The sequence below is a fragment of the Hypanus sabinus genome, chromosome X1 (genome assembly GCF_030144855.1).
Source record: "Hypanus sabinus isolate sHypSab1 chromosome X1, sHypSab1.hap1, whole genome shotgun sequence".
NCBI classification, from domain to species: Eukaryota; Metazoa; Chordata; class Chondrichthyes; order Myliobatiformes; family Dasyatidae; genus Hypanus; species Hypanus sabinus.
The window spans coordinates 13,545,563-13,569,795 of NC_082738.1; the positions used below are offsets into that span (position 1 = coordinate 13,545,563).

General features: G+C 43.2%; 1 protein-coding gene across 1 annotated transcript in view; it reads left to right on the plus strand.

Moving 5' to 3' along the window:
- Positions 1-24,233, plus strand: part of LOC132384603 (STE20/SPS1-related proline-alanine-rich protein kinase-like) — a 73,651-nt gene that overhangs the window by 28,097 nt on the left and 21,321 nt on the right. The window contains exons 5-16 of the mRNA XM_059955843.1: positions 1,392-1,447; positions 4,290-4,399; positions 7,333-7,434; positions 7,999-8,132; positions 9,029-9,077; positions 9,947-10,012; positions 10,719-10,787; positions 13,319-13,441; positions 18,370-18,437; positions 18,994-19,046; positions 19,457-19,525; positions 23,820-23,884. Coding sequence (XP_059811826.1) covers positions 1,392-1,447; positions 4,290-4,399; positions 7,333-7,434; positions 7,999-8,132; positions 9,029-9,077; positions 9,947-10,012; positions 10,719-10,787; positions 13,319-13,441; positions 18,370-18,437; positions 18,994-19,046; positions 19,457-19,525; positions 23,820-23,884 — 964 coding nt within the window. The remainder of the gene's footprint in view (positions 1-1,391; positions 1,448-4,289; positions 4,400-7,332; positions 7,435-7,998; positions 8,133-9,028; positions 9,078-9,946; positions 10,013-10,718; positions 10,788-13,318; positions 13,442-18,369; positions 18,438-18,993; positions 19,047-19,456; positions 19,526-23,819; positions 23,885-24,233) is intronic.

The following is a 24,233-nucleotide window of genomic DNA, read 5'->3' on the forward strand; positions in this document are numbered from 1 at the left end:
TAGAGTCCAGAATTCTCAGACAATGTTGATTAAACCTTGAGCTGGCACCATCCTCCAACAGCGTTGAGAGAGTGAGAGAGATCTTTCAAACACAAGGACCCTCCCTCAGGAGAGAGACCATCACACGCAGACTCCTTCCTCCGGCAGCAGCAAGAGAGAGTTTGGTAGATGGCGCTGAACACTCACTTGCCCTCCGCACCCACCTCGACAATTTCACTCTACCTTGGCACTTTAATCAGCGAGAGATGGAGTCGATCAGGGGCTGACACCCTGCCTCTTGGCTTCCTGGCCTCCATGCCACACCCTTTGATCCCAGACTCATGGTACCCTCTCAGAGACAGCAAAGCACCATATCACCCGATCAGCCCAAAAACACACTGCCGCAACATAGATAACAGGCTCCAACAGTAGCAGAAACACATCTGGGAAAAAAAAAGACTTAAAAGAAATGAAAGAAGTTGCTCCATAACCCATCTTAAAGATGTCGCTCTTGATTGCCGTGTTCACTGGCACCATCGTCATCTAGCTCTTGACAGGCAAGGAGGCAAAAGGTTCTTGAGGGAATGATTCTTTCCATAGAGTATGGAGGAGGTTTCAATCAGATCATCAGTGATCTTACTAAATGGCAGAGCATTTGTATAATCCTCTTCTTGAAGTACCATCTAGTTTCTGCTGCAGAGAAGTTAGTTCCACAGCTTCAGGCACCAGGATTCCATCCCAACCTTTGCACATTTTCCTTGGGTTCTTCCATTTTCTTCCTACCCTAAGGGTGATAGGTAATTGTCTCCTGTAAATTTACTCCATCATGTAGTTTTGGTGGAGGTGGGGAGAACCAGGGGGTAAGTAATAGGCATGTGAAAGAAAATAAGGTACAGGGAAATAAATAGATTGATGGGATTGCTCTGAGAGCTGGCATAGATTCAATGGGCTGAATGGCCTCTTGAGTTGTGAGAAATATAACATGAAGTACACAAAGGCACTAACTCTAGTCATGAGTGAATATCTTTTTATACATCACAGATTCCTTATCTCCTTGATCAGGAACCCAGGCATAATTTACCTATTTTACTTGGGAGGGCAGATGGGCCCTCGGTTTAGCCTCTCATCTGAAGATGGAATGCAGCATCTCCTGGATGCTATATGTGAGTGTCAGCCTAGATTCCTGTGCTGCTAGTCTCAAGAACCCATTGATCCAGAGAGAACAATTTAGCCATAAATGGATCAGTTCTTTGACTTGGATTAAAATTTGATTTGCACAACCAGTTCGATCATCCATCAGCAGCAACAAGTAAGGGAAAGGTAATCTGAGTCAGTACACAAAGCAAAAAAGATATAAGGTCTGAGGATTCAACAGCAATCTTATCAATCTTTTAATGTCTGTACCGTTTCAGGGATGTCAAAGCTGGTAATATTCTACTTGGTGATGATGGATCTATACAAATTGCAGGTAGGTTTAGCAGAGCTAATCTTACCATTATAAGATCACTCAAAATAATTTCCTTAATGTACTTTGCTTGCAAATTATTAAAACAGCGAACAAAATTGATTATTTTTAACGTTAGAGCATCTCCAATATTGACCTCTAAGCAAAGTGAGTAAGAGTGACACAGAACTGAAAGGCCACGGTGGTTTCAGAGCTGTGATGATTGATTCTATGCTGGCTATATCCTTTTGGTGAAATCACAGTCGCTCTATAATCTAATCTCAGTAATTAAACTGAAAGGTTAAAGCATATTTTCAGAGCTTTGGGGAGCATTTTGTGTGCACAATGGTGTAAAATATGTAATAGGTCACTTTATATCTCTGCCCATTTTTATTTCCATAGAAGGAAATGAAATGCAATTTGCCTCTTTCCAACACTGCACAAAGCCATGCTTACTATTGGAGTAAAATCATGAAGTGTGAAGGAGGAAGACTCCTGCGTTCACGTCCATGTGCCATTGTGGACACTGAATGAGGAAAGAAAGCAGAAGTAACTTTCTCCACAGCCCCTTCACTCAGTGTGTTTATTCAATGAACAACTGAGACATCAGAACCAACAAAAACTCTGGTTCTATTCCTGCTTGCTGGTTGCTGCCAGGAGATCAATAATTGATCAGTTGGATAAGAATACAAGATGACAGGAACAGGAATCGGGCACTTGGCACATCTAGCCTGCCCCACTATTCATTCTGATCATGGCCCGAGCTTCATCTCCTTCTTTTGTGCCAGATCCCTTTAGTTCTCAATTTCCCAATCCCTTAATAATATATCTATGTCCACTTTAAAGACACCTAATGATCCAGCCTCCACAACTCTCTGGAACAAAGAATTGCAGAGATGCACCACTCTCTGAGAAGAGATTTCTACAAATGATTTGTCCTTTATCTTGTTCAAGGGGGGAGGTAGTTGAAGATACTGAAGGTCTCCCTTCTGATCACTATTCAGAAACCATGCCGGCTTGGGTGGGGATAGGAGTAGTAAGGACAGACTGCTGACTTTCAGTGGCACCACTGTATGCCCATTGACAACTGAATTCTATTCCAGCAAGAATCAGTATTTCAGAATCGGAATCAGGTTTATTATCACCAGCATGTGTCGTGAAATTTGTTAATTTAGCAGCAGCAGTTCGATGCAATACATAATATAGAAGAAGAAGAAAAGAAAATAATAAATAAGTGAATCAATTATAGTATAGATTAAAAATCATGCAAAAACAATATAAAAAGTAAGATAGTGTTCATGGGTTCAATGGGATGGCAGAGGGGAAGAAGCATTCCATTTAGGGAATGGAAGACACATGAAGTTATCACATAAATAGAGCCTTGGAGACTGAGCATGTGAGGCAATACTTTAATTTTTGTAGCATCTTTAACATAGTTCAAATGGTTTTGTTTATTATCAGAGAATGTATACGATATACAACCTGAAGCACTTAAAAAACAAAAGTTGAAAAAACCTGAAAAAAAGAGTTGGAGTGACGTAAGGAGGAAATTCCAGAGCTTAGAACCCAGGGAGTGAAGGCAATGTGGCATGGTAAAGCTGGATGGAGATTGACTAGTAATTGGGTATGAAAAATTCATAGTAGTAGGGTTGAAACAGGTTATGGGCATAGAATGGGAAAAAGACATCATGGGGTCTGAATGAAAAATGTGACATTTAAAGTTGAGGTGATGCTGGATCAGGAACCAGTATAGAGTCATGGAGCACTACAGCACAGAAACAGGCCCTTCAGCCCTTCTAGTCTTTGCTGAATTGTTATTCTGCCTAGTTCCATTGACCCACATCCGGATCACAGCCCTCCATATCCCTCCCATCCATGTACGTGACCAAACTTCTCAAGTGTTGCAATCAAAATTGCATGCACCACTTCCACTGGCAGCTCATTCCACACTCACACCACTCTTTGAGTGAAGAAGTTCCCACTCAGGTGCCCCTTAACTATTTCACCTTTCACCCTTAACCTATGACCTCTAGTTCTAGTCTCACCCAACCTCAGTGGAAAAAGCCTGCTTGCACTAACCCTATCTATACCCCTCAGGATTTTGCATTCTTCCATCAAATCTCCCTTCACTTTTCTACACTCCAGGGAATAAGGTCCTAACCTATTCAACTTTACCCTGTAACTCAGGTCCCCAAGTCCTAGAAACTTCCCTGTAAATCTTCTCAGTACTCTTTCAATATTATTGATATCTTTCCTGTAGGTAGATGACCGGAACTGCACACAGTATTCCAAATTAGGCCTCACCAATGTCTTATACAACTTCAACGTACATCCAAATTCTTGTACTTAATATTTTGAATTGTAAAGGCCAACATGCCAAGTGTTTTCTCTATGACCCTATCTAACTGTGATGCCACTTTTAAGGAATTATGGATCTGTATTCCCAGATCCCTCTGTTCTACCACACTCCCCAGTACCCTACTGTTTACCATGCATATGTCCTACCCTGATTTGCCCTCTCTGTGTGCTCGGTAAACACAGGAATGATACTTATGCATTAGGATACAGGAAGCAGAGCTCTGAGTGAAGTTTGTACTGCACTAAGTTCAGTATACATTTTTTGTGACTCCTGGGATAATGAAATCAAACTTCATATTGCCACTGCAATAAATGCAATCTTTAATATCAAGCCTTTTATCATAGGTGGACCAGATATGGAATATGGAGGAGGAAGTGAGCAGGCTCATTATACCATGCATTGTCTGAGGCTACGATTACAGCTATCATCCTACACTGGGCTCCTGTACCCACAGCATCAGTAAAGTTTTTAATGAAACTGTGTAACAATGATTTCTTCCTTTGCTAGATTTTGGTGTTAGTGCCTTTCTGGCTGCTGGTGGAGATATGACCAGAAATAAAGTACGTAAAACCTTTGTTGGAACTCCGTGTTGGATGGCCCCAGAAGTGATGGAACAGGTAATTAAAGGTTTCAAGTCAGCCTCCTGTTGAAGTGGGGCCGGGTTTGCATCTTTCACACTTTCAGAAAACCTGAGCCCAGACTTTTGCCGACCGTGCCTTTATTGGTGAGACTCTACATGCACCCTAACCATGATGTCAAGAGAGCTCAAATCTCTCTCAATCCTAGATAGGCAACTAGATTAAAATGGGGTCTCAATCATTCTGGGGTCTGATGGGTATCAGTGAATATGGCCACTTGTCTTGCCTCCAAAACATGTAAAATGAAAATCTGCTGAAAGCTGTAACAGTTTTGTATTTGTGAACCAAGTTTAGAGTGGTTGTAAACCTCGGTCACAGAGGCCACAAGAACATTGATCCAAGAAATGTCCAAAATACATGAATAGTACTCTTCTGTATCTAGATCAAGGTTTACTTTTTGGGGGAAAGCGAAGGGAACTTTATGCCATATATGTGACATTTGAAAGTGCTTGGTGCTGAGGGCGCGATACCCATTTATTGATTTGTGTTTAGAGATACTGTAGCCCCTTCCGGTCCTTTGAGCCACACCACCCAGCAACTTCCAGCAACCCCCAATTTAACCCCCACCTAAATGCAGGACAACTTCCAATGCCCATTTAACCTACAAGCGGGCACATCTTTGGACTGTGGGAGGAAACCCAAGCATTCCATGGGGAGAATGTACAGAATGCTAGGATTGAACTCCTAGATCTGACTCCCTGAGCTGCAATAGTGTCGCTGTAACTGCTACGCTACAGGGAACCTACTATTCTCATTCACGAACATTGAATCACAGATTGTACTAAAGAAAGCAAACAGATTCATTTTTTAACCACAACTTTTATGACAATGTGATGTGCCAAAACAATCAATTCAATCTTTTTTTTAAGTGTCTTGTCATTGTGTGAGACGTGCAACTGCCAATTTAACATAGCAAGTTCCCACAAACGGGAACATGGATAATGACTAGACAGTTGACTTTTCTTGAGGGTTAAATACCAGCTGGAGAGAATGCCCTGTTCTCATTCCAAATTATTGCTAAGGGATCTAATATCCACCTGGATGAGGATTCAGGGTCTCAGTTTATTTCTCATATTTTCTGTATGATGGATAAAGACAGGCCCTCAGAGAAACTCCCATCAGTCCTATAGCACCCACACTTATTTCCCTGTAAAGTACTTTCTCCCATGAACAGGGAGAACAGACTAAATGCACACAGAGGCCAGGATCTAACCCAGGTTGCTGAAGCTGTGTGCCAGCATTTCACATCACTGTATCCCACCTGCAGTGTTCCCTCAGATCTTACGCTGCTGGCTGGCTTGTGTGTTCAATTCCTCGGAGAGCAACTTCAGCCGTGTGTAACGATTGTGCTGTGGTGACATGGATTCAAAGGGCCAGACTAGTGATCCAGAAATCAATTTCAAATCCATAATAAGTTCAGTCCTTAAAATCTGGAAACATTAAATTATTGCTCTCAATAAAAGTGATCAGCATGCTGTTGGAATGTCATAACAACCAAATTGGTTTACCTCAGGAGAAGGAAGCCTGCTGTGTGCTCCAAGCCAGCAGGGAGTGGGTAGGGAATGTCAGTTCGTAAATGCGATGAAGTCTTCTCTTGCCAGTCATAACCATATCCTGGGAATAGAGGCTGAGCCTTGGTAGAACCATAAATGCAATCTGTACCCAGAATATACTAATGTCCTAAACTGCTCAAATGCATACTGTGCTATTTTATGTGCTTAGCCTTACTGTTTGGTGCTTTGTACCAACCACACAGCTGATATTTTGGTAACTCTCAGCCCTTTACTCTGATTCTTGCAAGATCAGTGTTTATGTGATGAATCCAGTGAAAAAGATGTGATGGATACATCCAAGTGGTGAGGCCTCACTTGGGGTATTGTGAGGAGTTTGGGGCCCCTCATCTTAGAAAGGATGTACTGAAACTGGAGAGGGTTCAAAGGATGTTCACAAAAGTGATTCCAGGATAGAATGGCTTATCATATGAGGAGCATTTGATGTCTCTGGGTCTGTATTCACTAGAATTCAGAAGAATGAGGGATGACCTATTTGAAACCTATCGAATGGTGTGGATTGATAGAGTGGATGTGGAGAGGATGCTTCCTATAGTGAGAGAGTCTAAGACCAGAGGACCCGGCCTCAGAATAGAGGGGTGTCCTTTTAGAATGGAGATGTGGAGAAATTTCTTTAGCCAGAGAGTGGTGAATTTGTGGAATTCTTTGCTGGAGGCAGCTGTGGAGGTCAAGTCTTTATGTATATTGAAGGCAAAGGTTGATAGATTCTTGATTGGTCAGAGCATGAAGGAATATGGGGAGAAAGCAGGAGACTGGGCTGAGAGGAAAAATTGATTGGATGTGATGGAATGGTGGAGCAGACTCAATGGGCTGAATGGCCTATATCTTATGGTCTCATGAGGAAGGATTTTTACATAATGGGCTGGAGTATGGAATGGAGTACAGAGCTGCACTCACAGTGGGCTGCATCTTAATCTCTTAAGTCGTCACCGCTAAGAAGTGTTACATTTTATTTTTTATATCTCTGCAAAGAATAAGTGATGGTGCAGTTATTATCCACTTATGCCAGTTAAGGGTGGATTAGAAAACAAGCTATATTTAAGTGCCAAACTGAATCCCTAAAATCAGTAATTTCTGAAATGCTCTGCAAAGGGTTTTACTTGGGTGCTTCTGCCATAGGGCATTAAGCGGAAATTCTCGATAGGCCTGCCCTATTTCCAGCATTTTTATTTTATTTTGGTCTTCCAGGGTACTCAGTATTTGCCCTTAATAAATAAATTGTAATTGATCTCTGCAGATTATCTTGCAGTAAAGTGTTTCCAGTAGGTGTCACTATTGCAGTGAGCACACTGCGTGAGTCTCCAGCTACAGAACAACTCCTGAATCTCACTTCCATTCTAGGTAAGAGGTTATGACTTCAAAGCAGACATCTGGAGTTTTGGAATAACAGCAATTGAACTGGCAACTGGAACAGCACCGTATCACAAGTACCCGCCGATGAAGGTGGGAGTAAACTTTTAATAGCTTTCAAATTGCTGGATGTCTGGGAATGCATTATCTGAAGAGAATCCTAGACACCCAGGAGTGAGTGACACAGTCAGATGAGATGCTTTTTTTCATTACAAAATAACTCAAATCTAGGATCAAGGGCTAATCTGGGAAATGTAAATCAACATCAAGACTTTGTTGGCACCTTTTAATTAGCAGATAACTGGAAACAAAATGTTAAGTTGCCTGTGCGGAACTAAAGACAATATGTTCAATTAGCCAGTAATATGTTTCAGAATTCAGATTAATACAAATAATTACCATGTGAATTCATATTCTAAGCCTCTGACTGATTTGCATTGGAACTTGAACTGTGCTTATTTCAGTGTCAAATTGGGGCTGTTTTTTTAAAAGTATTGCTGCAACTGAATCAAAGGCTGAGAGTTGAAAACCAAGTTTAATAATAAAACAGCAGTTGGTGGGCCTCTTGAATATTCTAAGTACAGTGATATTTTGGTTACAGTAGGAGGACACTCCCACTGCATATTACAAATAATGCCTCCTTTAACTGATCTCTAGGTTCTGATGGTGACTCTCCAGAATGAGCCCCCTACTCTCGAGACAGGTGTAGAGGACAAGGAGATGGTTAAGAAGTATGGCAAATCCTTCCGTAAACTGATAGCCCTGTGCCTTCAAAAAGACCCTGCAAAGAGGTGTGTGCACCAAGGTCATTCATAGCCTGCATGCAATAGGAAAATGGGTCAGGTTGACACAGCCCTGAGCACTAGTCAGGTGGAAACCTGATACTGACTGATCTGGTTGGATAGGTTTGTTGCTGAGGCCAATAAAGGTTAGCACTGCCTCCAATGAGAGGGCCAAATTCCAGCTCCAGAGAGCAGCACTGTTCCTGTTGATCACAAGTGAAGTGGCCAAAAACTTTAACATTACACAGGGTAGAATGTGCACATTCTTACACTCTCTTTGGAATGAAATAATGAGTCTTCCAGTTATAGCTGGGAGTTACAAGTCTTGAGAAGCCTTGGGAACCCGTGGCGAGGTGGGAACAGTGGTCACAGACCAGTAATAACCATCAATGGCAAAACAGCCTGGTGTACCAAGTGCTGTGCCAATGAAGTATGGATAACAAATTGGAAATGTGCCAGGTGCCAACATTGTGGCTGAGAATGGGTGGGAGCCACCACTTGTTGGACTGAACAGTAATGTCCTGCCAATGTTTAGATGATGCCACTGTTTGGGCTTCCGCTGCATGGACGATCGGTGGCCAGTTTTCATTTTAATGTAACTGATTGCTCCCGTACAGCTGTGTGGCTGCAGAGCACGAAAGGCCGGCAGCTGATTCCCTCCACCAGGAGAAACCGAGACAAGGGCTCAGGAGGTGGTAAAGAAAAGAGACAACTGTCAAAACTAGCTGTAATGGGTAGAATGAGCAAAGAGTTTCTCTTCTGACGTGATGCTGATCTGTGAAAGTTGCCTGTTTCTGTCTCAGTGCTCTGGCCAGGCTGGTGCACCCCAACATGGCAGGTGATGCCTCAACCCCTCTCCCCCGCTTTCAACTTGCCCAACTCACTCTGTAAACTCTATTTTTCAGGCCCACTGCAGCAGAGCTGCTGAAGCACAAATTCTTTCAGAAATCAAAGGTAAATGAGAGAGGAAAATAAATTACCCATGGGCCTCGGCGAGAGTATGTTTTAACGGTGGAGCCCACGCCAATTATTTGCACGCGAGATGGAATTCCAGACCACTGCTTTCATGCACCTCTCTGCAACATAGTCTTTACTCAGTCATAGAAGTGTAGTCGTGCAGCATGCAAACAGGCCATTTGGCCAGTGGGCGCCCATCCATATTAATCCCATCTCCTAGCACTTGGCCCATAGCCTTGTATGCCTTGGTGATTCAAGTCCTCAATCATAATTGGAGATGGCTATTTGGCCCTTTAAGTCAGTCTTGGCTCTCTACAAAAGCAATGCAGCCAATCCTATTCCCCTGCCCTTTCCCCTTAGTCCTGTAATTCTTGTTACCCAATTACTGATCCAATTCCATTTGGGAACCTCCTTTTCAAGCACCACCTTCCAAGTGTTAAGCCCTTGCTCTGATAAGCGTGTTCATCCCAGTCCTAAACCATAGTGGGCTTTAACTAACCCTTTGGAGGTGATTTTTTTTCCCCAGTAGAAATACGGGGTCAGTGGGCTGACAGAATTCATTATTCTTCACCACTTCTGCTGAGCTACTGAGGATACATCAGGACGAGATGAGCAGAAGCTGAATTAAAGCTGGGATCTGGCATGAGCAGCTCAGTGCATTTTACACAGCCAGACTATCCTGCTTCTCTTAAGTAGGCCTACAGACTCAAAGACTGCCCTAATCAAACGTCCATGCCTGGCAAAGATTCACTTTCCTCTCCCTGCTCCCGCTGGATTCATGTCCGATCTGCTGCTTTTTTAAAAAAAAATAGAACTACAAGACCCTATAACTGTGGATTTATACAAAACTCATTCTCTTGTTTCAGAGTAAAGATTATCTGATGGAGAAGTTGTTGGGCCATTCAGTAAGTGGAGGACAGAAGGACACAAAGGTAAGGGTTGTTGGTCAGTAATGCAGGAGAGTTCAAGAAAAAAGTTTTACAATGGATTCTGGTCTCTGAAAATCTCTACCTTTAAGTTTGGTTAACCTGCCTCAACTGAGCAAAGTCGGGACAGCAATAGTTTACACAACAGACTGAGTAAAGTACTATAATGAGGTGATGGAAACTTTGAAAGCAGATGCTTGGAAAGGCTGTGTGTGGTGTGGTAATACCAAAGCAAATTGATTTTGGTTGGAGTGGAAGATTAAAGAACTGCTTGATGCCTGGTAAAAGTACTGTTTCAGTGGAATCTAATGGAGACAGACAAAACTGTTGGTGTAATCTAATTGTGTTGGTGCAATCATTTGAGCTTCAAGCCTTACTATGTGCCTAGTCACCTGTGACACACACAGATCCCACAGGAAAGTGTCTACAACTGGCAAAGGCAGGCTAATGGTTTACCTTTCAGCTTCATTTAAACAGCAGCTTATGTTTCCCAGAGTTGAAGTAAAAATGGCAGTTGTTTTGAGACGTGAAGCCAGAACTAAAGATCCACCATGTTTGGGCCAAGGTGCAAACAGACGGCATATAAAGAGGAGGAGGGATCTAGATATTGCACTCATAGAGACGCACTGTGGGCTGCCTAGAGGGACGCATTGATCCGTACCTTTTCAACTCTATACACCGGCGCAAATAGAATTCTTCTATCTTCTTGCAGGCTGACAACACAGTGCAAGCTACTGGCACGATGCCAAAGTCTGTGAACGAGCCAGAGACTAACAAAAAGGTCTGTATTTTCCGAAAGCGTTAGAGAATCGTGTCCAGCAGAGGCACGGCAAATTTTAGCCACAATTTGCCTGGACCCAAAGCACAGTGCATTGCCACCTAACACACTCTGCTTCAAGTCCAAAGGCTGTGGGTGCAGATTCTCAGCACATCCCCTAACCCAATGCTGCACGAACAGAAGTGCCATCATTCAAATGAGTGGTTCAGCTGTTCCCCACCACACTGTTCAGGCGGATGTTTAAAGAAAAATCTTAGCCAGCGCTATTGGAAAAACAAAGATGCAAAGGTTATCGGATCAACATCCATTCCTCCCACACCAGAATCAAAATCCGGTTTAATATCACAGGCATATATCATGAAATTTGTTGTTTTGCAGCAGTACATTGCAATACATAATAAAAATACTAAATTACAACAATAAATATTTTGAAAGATTTAAGTGAATAAGTAGTTCAAAAAGAGCAAAAATAAATTGAGGTAGTGTATATGGGTTCAATGTCCGTTCACAAGTCTGATGGCAGAGAGGAAGAATTTGTTCCTAAAGCATTGCGTGTGTGTCTTCAGGCTCCTGTACCACCACCTTGATGGTAGCAATGAGACAGAGCACACGCCCTGGCTGACTGGGGTCCTTAATGCCAGACTGCACTTGGAGCATTGTGAGCAGTTTTGAGCTCCTTATCTAAGAAAAGATGTGCTGGAATTGGAGAGGGTCCAGAGGAGGTTCAGGAGAATGATCCTGGGAATGAAAGGGTTAATGTTTGAGGAGCATTAGATGGCCCTGGGCCTGCACTCGCTGGAGATGAGTGGGGAGAGGGTGGAGAGAGGTGGTATCTCATTGAAATCTATTGAATACTGAAAGGTCTAGACAGAATGGATGTGGAGATTACGTTTCCTATAGTGGGTGAGTATAGGACCAGAGGACACAGCCTCAGAATCCATTTACAGTATAACAGATATGAGAAGGAATTTCCTTTGCCAGAGGGTGGTGAATCTGTGGAATTAATTGCCACGGATGGCTGTGGAGGCTAAGTTATTGAGTATATTTAAAGCAGAGGTTGATAGGTTCTCGATTAGTCAGGGCTTCAAATATTACAGGGAGAAGGCAGGAGAATGGGGCTGAGAAGGATAATAAATCAGCCATGATAGAATCACCGAGACTCAATGGGCCGAGTGGCCTAATTCTGTCTTAATTACGGTTGCCAACTTTTTGAGGTATCACCTTTTGAAGATGCTGCCGAGGCTGGTGCCCTTGATGGAGCTACAGATTTTGCAACTTTCTGCAGCTTTTTCTGGCTCTGTGCAGTGGCCCCTCCATATCACCTCTCAACCAGCTGATCTATCTCACTCTTGTAAACCTCCTCGTCACCATCTGAAATTCTGCCAACAATAGTTGTATCATCAGCAAATTTATAGATAGCATTTGAGCTATGCCTAGCCACACATTCGTGGGCGTAGAGAGAGTAGAGCAGTGGGCTAAGCGTGCATCCTTGAGGTGCGTCAGTGTTGATTGTCAGTGAGGAGATGTTAGTTCCAACCAGCACAGACTGTGGTCTCCTGATGAGGAAGTCAAGGATCCAGTTGCAGTGGGAGATGCAGATACCCCTGTTTTTTTTTAAACCACCAGCACAGGTTAACTGGTGACTCATTGCATTTCTATTTGTAGGTCTTGCTGTGTGCTAATCTCTGGCTTGAATTGTTTACCTAACAACAGTGAATGTTTTTTAAAAGGAATGTTTGTCAATGACATGTAACAACAGCATAGAGTTCCACTTCCTCCATTCCTGCTGGATGTACTGTGTATTTATCACAGGACCACTCTTTAGTGTCGATTAGAAACAAGCTGAAGATCTTCTCAGCCATATTTCACTTCTAGTCCAGCTGTCCAAGCTTCATCAGGAAAGGGTTATCTTTAACCTAATCTTAGTAGTGATAAAGATTACAAGTTGCTGAATCACAAGATGCTCACTAGTTATTTAGAGCAGGAAAGCAGATGTAAGATGGATGGAAATATTAACAAGAGGACAGAGCTCAAATGACCCACGTCCCAAGCTCCAGTGACTTGCCCTTTAGTATTACTACTTTTCCTGCACATTTCTTATGGGTCTGTCCAACAGCTGATGGCTAAGAGCAAGTTTCCTGTTTGCTGCACTGCGTGAGGGGAAGACGCATTACAGAAAATATATGCACACTAATAGAGCTTAGACCATAAGACATAGGAGCAGAATTAGGCCATTCAGCCCATTGAGTCTGCTCCACTATTCATTTGTGGTTGACCCAGCTTATGGATTAACAGTAAATAACTGAATTATTTAGCAAGGGACATGTCCACAAGCATTGAGACAACAATGTTAAGTTGCTGATGCTGTGGGTGAGAGATACTGTCTGGGCTCACAAAGAGTGGTCGCTTGGTCAGCCAATCGGGGCTGGACCCGAGCAAAAGTCAGTGCCTTCGTATGATGGGAAGACAACTGCCAGCAAAATAGCTGAAAATGCTGGTAATTAACCTTTAATCTGCATTGTGATTGACTGTAGACAAGATGCATCCAGGGATCGAGTGGGCACTTGTACAAAACAGAAGATGGCGGCTGGGAGTGGAGTGATGATGAATCAGGCGATGCGTATGATGAATCAAAACCTGCGGCTTATCAGAAAACTGTGAGTGCATTTGATAAACACAAGGTTCTGCTGAAAATCCTGAGCAACACACAAAATGCTGGAAGAACTCAGCACTCAGGTGTCTCAGCCTGAAACGTCGCCTGTTTTACTCCTAATTTGCTGAACTCCCCCCAGCATCTAGTGTGTATTGCTTTGACTGAATTCAGCTCTTTCTCACCCCTGGCAATAAGCAGTCGCCCATCTCAAGTGACACAAGCTTCAGACAAAGTTCTTTCTCACCACGCTGCTGTCTTTTGGGTGACGTTTAAGAGTATCACAACTGGGACCGATGTTGATGCACGCAGATGCTTGCTTTCCAAAAAAAATTGCAAAGGAGATTAGTCTGGATGCATAGCATGATAGGGCACAGGAGAAGGCTATTAGGCTCACCAGTTTTTGAAAAAAGGATTTGAGCACCAGATCAGCAGCTAGTATAACACTGTTACAGCAATCACTGATCAGGGTTCAATTCTTGCCACTGTCTGTAAGGAATTTGTACATTCTCCCTGTGACCACATGGGTTTCCTTGCATATCCTAAAGGTGTATGGGTTAGAAGGGCCTTTACTGTTCTGTATCTCTAAATAAAAATTAAAATAAAAACAAAACATTCAAGATGAAAAATGCCAGCTTCTCCAATCTCCCTGAGACGCTTCTTCTGGTTAGCCTCCTCTGCACCTTCTCTGCTTTAGTCTTCTACCAAAGTATCAGCTCCATGTCAAGATCCACATCTCATAACTGTAAAAATGATATGTCTTGAAAATATAAAACTTGTGGTTTGCTCTTTGTGAAACCTCACAAATTCAGAATGCTGGAGCATTTCTTATCCAGAGTGTGAAGTGGAAATCTAAACCCAATCACAATTTCTTCTTATTCTTCACCGGTCACTTCTCAATGCCAGAAGTGGCACTTTACAACCAATAAGCTCTTAATTAAAATGAGTATACTAGCATTAAATGTGACCACATTGGAGGTCATGTGATTCCTTTCCTCTGGGCACGTCGAAAACTTATGTCAACAAATTATCCTAATATCCAACTATTGGGATCATCCTTTGGATGTTTGTTTATTCCTTCTCAGGAACAAAATTTTGCCAAGTGTATATATTGATTACATTGTCAAAGTCAAAGTGGAGTTGATTGTTATCTGCATAAGTACATGTGTACACAGGTGCAATGAAAAACTTACAGCAGCATCACAAGCACACAGCATTCACAAGAGAAATACAAATTCATCAAAAATCATCCACGATTTTTACAAGCAAGTAAAATTAGAAAAAAATAAAACAAAATCCATTTTAGTGCATGGTGGTCAAAGTGGTCATTGTGTTGCTAAACAGTGGTGAATAGGGTTTTGAATGTAAATTTGTACACAACATAGTGTGTCAAATTGCATTATATTCAGAGCTTTGTAATAGATCAAAACTCTGCATGTCAGCATGCGATAGAAACGAGATGCTAACGACAAAATATGACTGCAGTGATATTATTTGCTACTGTGCAATCTAAAGTTTTCTTTCTAACACACAGCCACATTTAAACATTCCCTTATTATTATTAGGAGTCGATGGATTATACTTCCCTCTGGACAGTTACAAACTTCACTCCCGTGTGTGCACTACAGTCCCTGATTGAGTGTTATAGTTTAAACACCACTTAATCGCTCGATACCAGTCATAGATCAGCATCTCTAGATAACTCCAAGCTTTTTCTGCTTGCAGCATTCAAAACCAAGTTGTCGCATGTTCACTTGGTTTGATTTCATGCTAAAGTTACTGTGTTATCAAGAAACTGGTCAGAAGCAGCTTGCAAATGTAGTCCATCATTCCAGTCGATGAGCCTTGTGGAGCTTTAATCATGCTGTAATTGGCAAATTTACTGTCCAGCCCTTGCCTCAAGGATTGGTAGCTTCACAAAAAGTCCCCAGGGCATGTTGAGCTTTCATCAAGCATTTGATACAGTCCTGTATATTTTAATATCTGTTTAGAGTTTCTGAGTAGGACCAGCTCCTGTGTTGGTAATTGGATCAATTGAAAGGCCAAGGTCAGTGAATTTACTGTATGACTAAATGATGAACTGAAGAGACTGGGGAAGAGGAGGTTGGCTCACAAATAGAGAAAGCTTGTAGACAGTGCGGGGAGGATAGGCAGGTGATAGGGAAGGAACGCGCTCAGACTGAAGGTTTGAGATGTGTCTATTTTAACGCAAGGAGTGTTGTGAATAAAGCGGATGAGCTTAGAGCATGGATCAGTACTTGGAGATATGAGGTGATGGCCATTACAGAGACTTGGATGGCTCAAGGACAGGAATTGTTACTTCAAGTGCCAGGTTTTAGATGTTTCAGAAAGGACAGGGAGGGAGGCAAAAGAGGTGGGGGCGTGGCACTGTTGATCAGAGATAGTGTCACGGCTGCAGAAAAGGTGGACGCCATGGAGGGATTGTCTATGGAGTCTCTGTGGGTGGAGGTTAGGAACAGGAAGGGGTCAATAACTTAACTGGGTGTTTTTAATAGGCTGCCCAATAGTAATAGGGATATTGAGGAGCAGGTAGGGAAACTGATCCTGGAAAGGTGTAATAATAACAGAATTGTCATGATGGGAGATTTTAATTTCCCAAATATCAATTGGCATCTCCCGAGAGTGAGGGGTTTAGATGGGGTGGAGTTTGTTAGGTGTGTTCAGGAAGGTTTCTTGACACAATATGTAGATAAGCCTAGAGGCTGTACTTGATCTGGTATTGGGAAATGAACCTGGTCAGGTGTCAGGTCTCTCAGTGGGAGAGCATTTTGGAGGTAGTGATCATAATTCTGTCTCCTTTACAATAGCATTGGAGAGAGATAGGAACAGACAAGTTAGAAAAGCATTTAATTGGAGTAAGGGGAATTATGAGGCTATCAGGCAGGAAATTGGAGGCTGAAATTGGAAACAGATGTTCTCAGAGAAAAGTACAGAAGAAATATTGCAAATATTCAGGGGATATTTGTGTGGAGTTCTGCATAGGTACGTTCCAATGAGACAGGGAAGTTATGGTAGGGTACAGGAACGGTGGTGTAAAAATGCTGTAGTAAATCTAGTCAAGAAGAAAGAAAATCTTACAAAAGGTTCAGAGAGCGAGGTAATGTTAGAGATCTAGAAGATTATAAGGCTAACAGGAAGGAGCTTAAGAAGGAAATTAGGAGAGCCAGAAGGGGCAATGAGAAGGTCTTGGCGAGCAGAATTAAGGAAAACCCCAAGGCATTCTACAAGTATGTGAAGAGCAAGAAGATAGGACGTGAAAGACCTATCTAGTGTGACAGTGGGAAAGTGTGTATGGAACCGGAGGAGATAACAGAGGTACTTAATGAATACTTTACTTAAGTATTCACTATGGAAAAGGATCTTGGTGATTGTAGTGATGACTTGCAGTACACTGAAAAGATTGAGCATGTAGATATTAAGAAAGAGGATGTACTGGAGCTTTTGGAAAGCATCAAGTTGGATAAGTTGCTGGGACCGGATGAGATGTACCCCAGGCTACTGTGGGAGGCGAGGGAGGAGTTGCTGCGCCTCCTGAGTGTTTGTAGGTGGGTCATATTCTGCATGGAGGTCGGTCACCAGTGGAGTGCCTCAGGGATCTGTTCTGGGACCCTTACTCTGTGATTTTTATAAATGACCTGAATGAGGAAGTGGAGGGATGGGTTAGTAAGTTTGCTGATGACACAAAGGTTGGAGGTGTTGTGGATAGTGTGGAGGGCTGTCAGAGGTTACAGCAGGACACAGATAGGATGCAAAACTGGGCTGAGAAGTGGCAGATGGATTTCAACCCAATTAAGTATGAGGTGGTTCATTTTGGTAAGTCAAATATGGTGGCAGAATATAGTATTAATGGTAAGACTCTTGGCAGTGTGGGGGATCAGTGGGATCTTGGGGTCTGAGTCCATAGGATGTTCAAAGTAGCTGTGCAGGTTGACTCTGTGGTTAAGAAGGTGTATGGTGTATTGGCCTTCATTAATCATGGAATTGAATTTAGGAGCTGAGAGGTAATGTTGCAGCTATATAGGACCCTGGTCAGACCCCTCTTGGAGTACTGTGCTCAGTTCTGGTTGCCTCACTACAGGAAGGATGTGGAAGCCACAGAAAGGGTGCGGAGGAGATTTACAAGGATGTTGCCTGGACTGGGGAGCATGCCTTATGAGAATAGGTTGAGTGAACTTGGCCTTTTCTCCTTGGAGCGAAGGAGGATGGGATGAGAGGTGACCTGATAGAGGTGTACAAGATGATGGCAGGCATTGATCATGTGGATAGTCAGAGGCTTTTTCCCAGGGATGGAATGGTTGCCACAAGAGGACACAGGTTTAAGGTGATATGGAGTAGGTACAGAGAAGATGTCAGGGGTAAGTTTTTTTTTATTCAGAACGGTGAGTGCGTGGAATGGGCTGCCGGCAACAGTGGTGGAGGTGGATACGATAGGGTCTTTTAAGAGACTTTTAGATAGGTACATGGAGCTTAGAAAAACAGAGGGCTATAGGTAAGCCTAGTAATTTCTAAGGTAAGGACATGTTCGGCACAACTTTGTGGGCCGAAGGGCCTGTATTGTGCTGTAGGTTTTCTATGTTTCTAAGTGTCTTGTTGATGTTCTCTCCAAACTTTTGTTGGGATTTGCTATGGCCCAGGCCAAGACACCTGCTTGTTTTAGATATTTTACTAAAAATAGCCATTTCTATTTCAATGTATAATAGCTATAATTAATATTTTGTTGATTAGACAGTTTAAAGAGGAATAGAGAAAAATATTTCAGCATTGATCATTTTATGGAGGTCATCTATAGTGTGTCAAGGACCTCTCATGCTGTAGTTCAAAGACCAAGAAGTATTGCAGTAAATTTGGTAATTTTCGAGAATAAGGTTGGTGCAGAAGATTGGAATTAACATTCACCATTTTTGTTTTTGCCAGGAACAGTCAGGAAGTCCATCACATCTAACTAACCAGGATGGTTCAATCCATCTGGTCCTGCGACTGAGGTAAGCACTATTCTGCCTTTGCTCAATGCTTTGGGGACAGTCAATTAGGATTAGGGCGAGAAGGTTGTGAGCAGGCCACATTGATGCCAGAAGCATAGGCACACTTGCTGACTGCCACAGCACAATCCTCACACATTTCACTGTATGCTTCCATGTACGTGTGACAAATAAAGCTAATCTTTTGTTTCCTGCTGCACACACTGCCCCCGGCCACCTTTAGGACATGTGGTTGCAATGGAGGAACTGTTATTTGGTGCCCCTGTGCCCGCAGCGGCATGCACAATGAGATGAGAGCATCTCTTCCATTAAAGCAGATCAATAAGGTGGCTGCTGCTGGTCATCCAGAGTGAGAGATGGTCTCATAGTGATGGTGCATGTGAAGGGCAGGACCACCCAGTCTGCTCTGAGTGGGCTAATGTTTATGCAAGTGTGAAAGACATCAATAGGGGAACTGGGAAAAGGGAACAATTTTCAAATGTATATCTGAAGTGAAGGCTGTGCTAAAAAAATTTGCTGGATTGGTTACTCCAGGCTTCTGTGTTAACTGTTTGCACAGGAATTTACGAAGGGAATTGAATGACATCAGATTTGAGTTCACTCCAGGGAGGGGTAAGTTCCCACTGTCTTATTTACAAAATTAGTAATTAACTGCTGGAGAACTGGATCAAAATTCAGTGCTGATTAGCAGCCAATTTTAGAACAGCATCTCCCTCTGCCCACACTGATCCTAAATCAGCTGTGCATTGTCTTGGTTATTGATGGGGTGGCTGACTGGGACTACAACAAGTAGCAAACTAGTATAGAGAGGAACAGAGGACAACCTCAAGAAAAGTTTGCGGTAAATGTAGAAGGACCAGAAGTATCCTTGACCTTGATGTCTAATGCACAAAGAGAGAAAATCCAATGGTTGTTATGCTTAGATTTCAGACTGCTGTTGTCCTGGTTTATGTTACCGGGCAGAAGCTAATTAACACAGGATTGTTTATGCTAGAACTGATTTCAAATGTCTGTCCTTGTAGACTCTGCAGTTGGTGTTTCTCAGGAGCTCGTTTCTGCAGGCTTAGTGGACAAGTTTGACATGATGGTCGGTAAGTCTGAGCTTCAACATATTCAACTTGCAGCTGAGTGTTATGGCCGGGGCAATGTTAGTGTCAGCACCTCAATGATATTCATTGGATTCTCACTTATACCAGTTGAGTTGAATGGACAATCCAGAGGGTTGATATTTCAGAAACAATGAGCTGAGATCCCACCCCAGCAGGTGGGAAATATAAATGATAAACACCAGAGATTCTGCAGAGGCTGGAGATCTTAAGGAATGCACACAAGATACTAGAGGAACTTAGCAGGTCAGGCAGCATCTATGGAGGGGAATAAGCAGTTAATATTTCTGGCAGAGACCCTTTTTCAGGACTGGAAAGGAGAGGATAGAAGACAGAATAAGAAGGTGGGGATGAGAGGAAGGAGTACAAGCTGGCTAGTGATAGGTGAAGCCTGATAGGTGGGTGAGGCGGAGGGATTAAGTAAGAAGCAGGGAGGTGATATGGGTGGAAGAGGTAATAGGTTGAGGAAGCAGCAGTCTGATAGGAGAGAACAGAGGATTGTGAAAGAAGGTGAAGGAGAAGGGGCACCAGAGGGACGAAATGGGTAGGGAAGGAGAAGGGGTGAGAGGGATACCTGAATGGGGATTAGAAAGTGGGGGGAAAAAAGGAAGGTTGGAGGCTACCCAGACAGTTGCTCCTCCAGCCTGAATGTGGCCTCAGTGTGGCAGTAGAAGAGGCCATAGACACCAACATGTTGGAATAGGAATGGGCAGAGGAATTAAAATGATTGGGCCTATGAGAAATCCTGCCTGTTTAAGATGGAGCAAAAATGCTCGACTAAGCAGCCCCCAATTTATGTCAGGTTTCACTGATGTAGAAGAGGCTGTACTGGGAGCACTGGATACGTAGATGACCCCAACAGACCTGTGGATGAAGTATTGCCTCGCTTGGAAGGACAGTTTGTGGCCCTGAATGGTGGTGAGGAGGGAGGTGGTGAATGGGCAGGTGTAGTACTTATCTCACTTGCAGGGATAAGTGCCAGGAGGGTGATTAGTGGGGAGGAAATGTAAGTTGTTCTTTATATAATCTGGGTAAAGAAACTGACATTCAGTAATAGTATCCATACAGCTAGCAGACCAGATACCCCGAGGGCTTCTACAAAGGCCCCGTAGGGAGGGAAAGTTGACTGGATTGTGGCTCCAGATCCATGGTGGGTGATGGACTCTCAGCTGAAATTGCATAGCAACCCTATTAACTAGGGATTGAGAGTAAAGAGGCCTTTTCAGCAACAGCCACATCCAATGAACAGGTCCTAGAGCGAGGCAGTACCGGGTGCTTAGACAATTTAAATGCCAGCCCAGATAGACTGGAGTGTGGAGGCGATAGTTGGGCAAAATTTACTCACTCTCCCGCATTGTTTATTCCCCTCTCCGGTGGCTGTTGTCTCTGTGGGTTTCATGGTGTTTTGCCTCACTAATATGATGAACAGAGATTGAGGCTTGGGCCTACTACTCCAGGGAGCAGAGCTAAGGACTCAGTCTGGTTTGAAATGCTGTCGTTTGCATGATATGTGTGTTTTTTTTTATTTCCTCTTTCTCTGCGTCTTCTTTGTAAATTGGGTTCTTCAGGTTTCTTGTTTTGTGGCTGCCTGTAAGCAAGAAATTTCAAGGTGTATAATTTATCCATTCTTTGATAATAAATGTTGATGAAGCAAAAGATATTAGCCTGAGCGAGTCCAGGTGGAGTGACTGGGAGTGGATCAGAAAATGAGGTAGATGTCTGCTGAGAATCACTGTCCAATGTTTGATGTCTCTTCCACACAGATCAGTGCTGGATCCACTATATTAATGACTTGGATGACAATGTTAACATGGTTTGTAAGCTTGCAGCTCATACCAAAATAAGTGGAACAGTGAAGGTTTATCCAACATCACAATAGGATCTAGGTGAACTAGGAAATAGACTAATGAATGGCAAATGGAATTCAACTTGGACAAGTGCAAAGTTTTGCATTTTGGTTAGTTAACCATATTGGGTTATCGTCCTGTGGCATTAACATTAACCATTGTGAAATGCTTTCAGCGGCTGGTTATGGAGCACAATTAAAACCTTTCTCCCGGCTACATTAGATCCTTTCCAGTTTGCTTATCACTCAAATTGAACCACTGATGATACCATAGCCTCAGCCCTGTCCCACCTGGAAAATGGAGTCTCATCTGCCAGTCTGCTGTTTATAGACTTCAATTTGGCATTAAACACCATCATATCCCAGAAACTGGTGGGGAAACTGTCAACGCCTCCTTCTGCAACTGGACACTGGACTTCTTAACAGTCAGTCCATGTGAGCAGCAACACCTCTAGTCGCATTACGCTGAGCACTGGTGCTCCCCAGGGCTGTGTGCGGTAGCCCACTGCTGTTCACACTGCTGACGCATGACTCTGTCACAGGATCCAGCTCAAACCGTGTCATCAAGATTGCGGATGACACAACGATCGTAGTAAGCCTCATCAGCAATGAGGAGTTGGAGTACAGAGGGGAAGTGGAGCAGCTGATGTGATAACAACCACCCAAGTCTGAATGTGAAGAAGACCAAGGAAATGATGGTGGATTTTAGGAAGTTGCAGATGAACCATCCCCCTCTGTGCATACGTGGCTCCTCCGTACAGAGATTTAAGTCCACTAAGTTTGTGAGAGTTCACATCAAGGATGGCCTCACTTGGTCCATTAATATCACCTTGCTGAATAAGGCGGCATAGCAGCGTCTCCACATCCTGAGCAGACTGAGGCAAGCGAGGCTCTCTTCCGCCCCCCCCCCCCCCCCCACCATCTTAACTGAATTTTACAGGAGCACCATTGGGAGCACCCTGAAAAGTTGCATCTCCATCTGGTATGGGTGTAACAGAGCATTGGACCACAAGTCCCTACAGAGGACTGAGAATGGCTGAGAGGATCTTGGGGGTCTCCCCACCATCCATCAAGGACATTTATCAGGAGCGCTGTGTACACAGGGCCCTTGGTATTATTATTAAGGGTCCCATCCATCCATCCAGCATCCTCTCTGACTCTCTACCATCAGGCAGGAGACTCCAGTGCACAAAGACAAGAACAGTCAGGATGGAAAACGGCTTCCTCCCCCAGAGCCATTCGGCTTCTGATCTCCCTGCTGCATTGTATTCGAAGTGTCACCAGATAATTTGTACTGTACCCTACAATATTTAGTTTGTACACTGTTCATCTATGTGTTATTAATTTGTAGATTTAATTCTTACTTTCCTAAGTTAGTGTGATACTGTACTGTATACCCTAGTCCGGAGAAACATAGTCTCATTTGGTGGTATACGTGTATATAGTTAAATGACAATAAACTTGACTAAACCAGGGCATGACTGGGCCCTAGAGAAGGTCATAGTGGTGTCACAGGTAGACATGGTGGCTAAGAAGGCATTTGGCATGCTGGCCTCCATCAGTCAGAACACTGAGCACAGGCGCTGAGACATGTTACAACTGTACAACCACACGTGGAGTATTGTGTGCAATTCCGGACACCCAGCTACAGGAAGGATGTCCTTGCTGGAAAGGGTGCGGAAGATATTCACAAGAATGTTACAGGGACTAGAGGGCTTGAGTTATTAGGAGCTATATGGGTTGGATCTTATCTCTGGAATGTAGGAAGTTGAGGGGTGACCTTATGGAGGTTTATAAAATCATGAGAGATGAATTTCGTTTTTTTTTCACAGGGCAAGGGAGTCTAAAACCAGAAAGCGTAGGCTTAGGGTTTGAGGAGAAAAATTGAAAAAGGGACCCAGGGGCAACTTTTTCATGCAGAGAATGAGTTGCCAGAGGAAGCTGTAGAGGCAGGTAAAGTTATATTCTGCATGTGCTGCTGCAAGCAAGTTTTCATTGCACCTGTACTTGTACAAATATATGACAGTAAACTTCACTTGACACACAGCTACAATATGTAAAAGGCTTTTGGACAGGTACATGGATAGAAAAGGGCTATCAGGATATGGGCCAAATGCAGGTAAAAGGGACGGGCTCAGATAGACAGCTTGGTTAACAAAGGACCTGTTTCCAGAATGTATAACTCTCATTTACTATCAAAGTGCTGTCAAGTTGTGAGTGTGAATATTGCTGATAATCTACTCTGCCTACAGTGAGCTGCAGACATCATTGGGGCTTCCATGCTCTCTGACCCCTGAAGGGACATGGGGAGTTTTGCTGGCCCAAGTTTTTCTTCACTGAAAACTTTGGCCCACTCCATCCCATTCATTAGCTTGAGGACAGCTGGAGGATACAAAGTCCTGTTCCCTGCTAACCTTGTTTTCTGTTTTTTAGTGGCTAACAACCTGCAGAGACTAATCGATGACCCTCATTCAAACAGGACACTCACATTTCGGCTGGTAAGGAGACAAACTCTCTCTAGGTACTTCTCAAAAGCACAAAGATGTAAAATGCTGTCCTAAACAGCTTTGTGGAGGTTCATAGATCACCAACAACTGCTTCCTTTGCCAAACTGTTATTTAAAATCAGAGAATGAATTGTCCTGCAGGATTGTGATTGGGGCCCAGACCTAGTCCACCTTAAAATCCCCAAAAGAGTATTTGATCTTTTTACAGCGCATTGTCTTGAGCTGCATATTCTGGAAAATTCTTCCCAATTGTCCATTGACTGTGGCCCAGTTATCTAAAGCAATTCCTTATGCTAATATTTTCCTGCTATTCATGGATTAGCAGGGGAGGTAGATTTAGA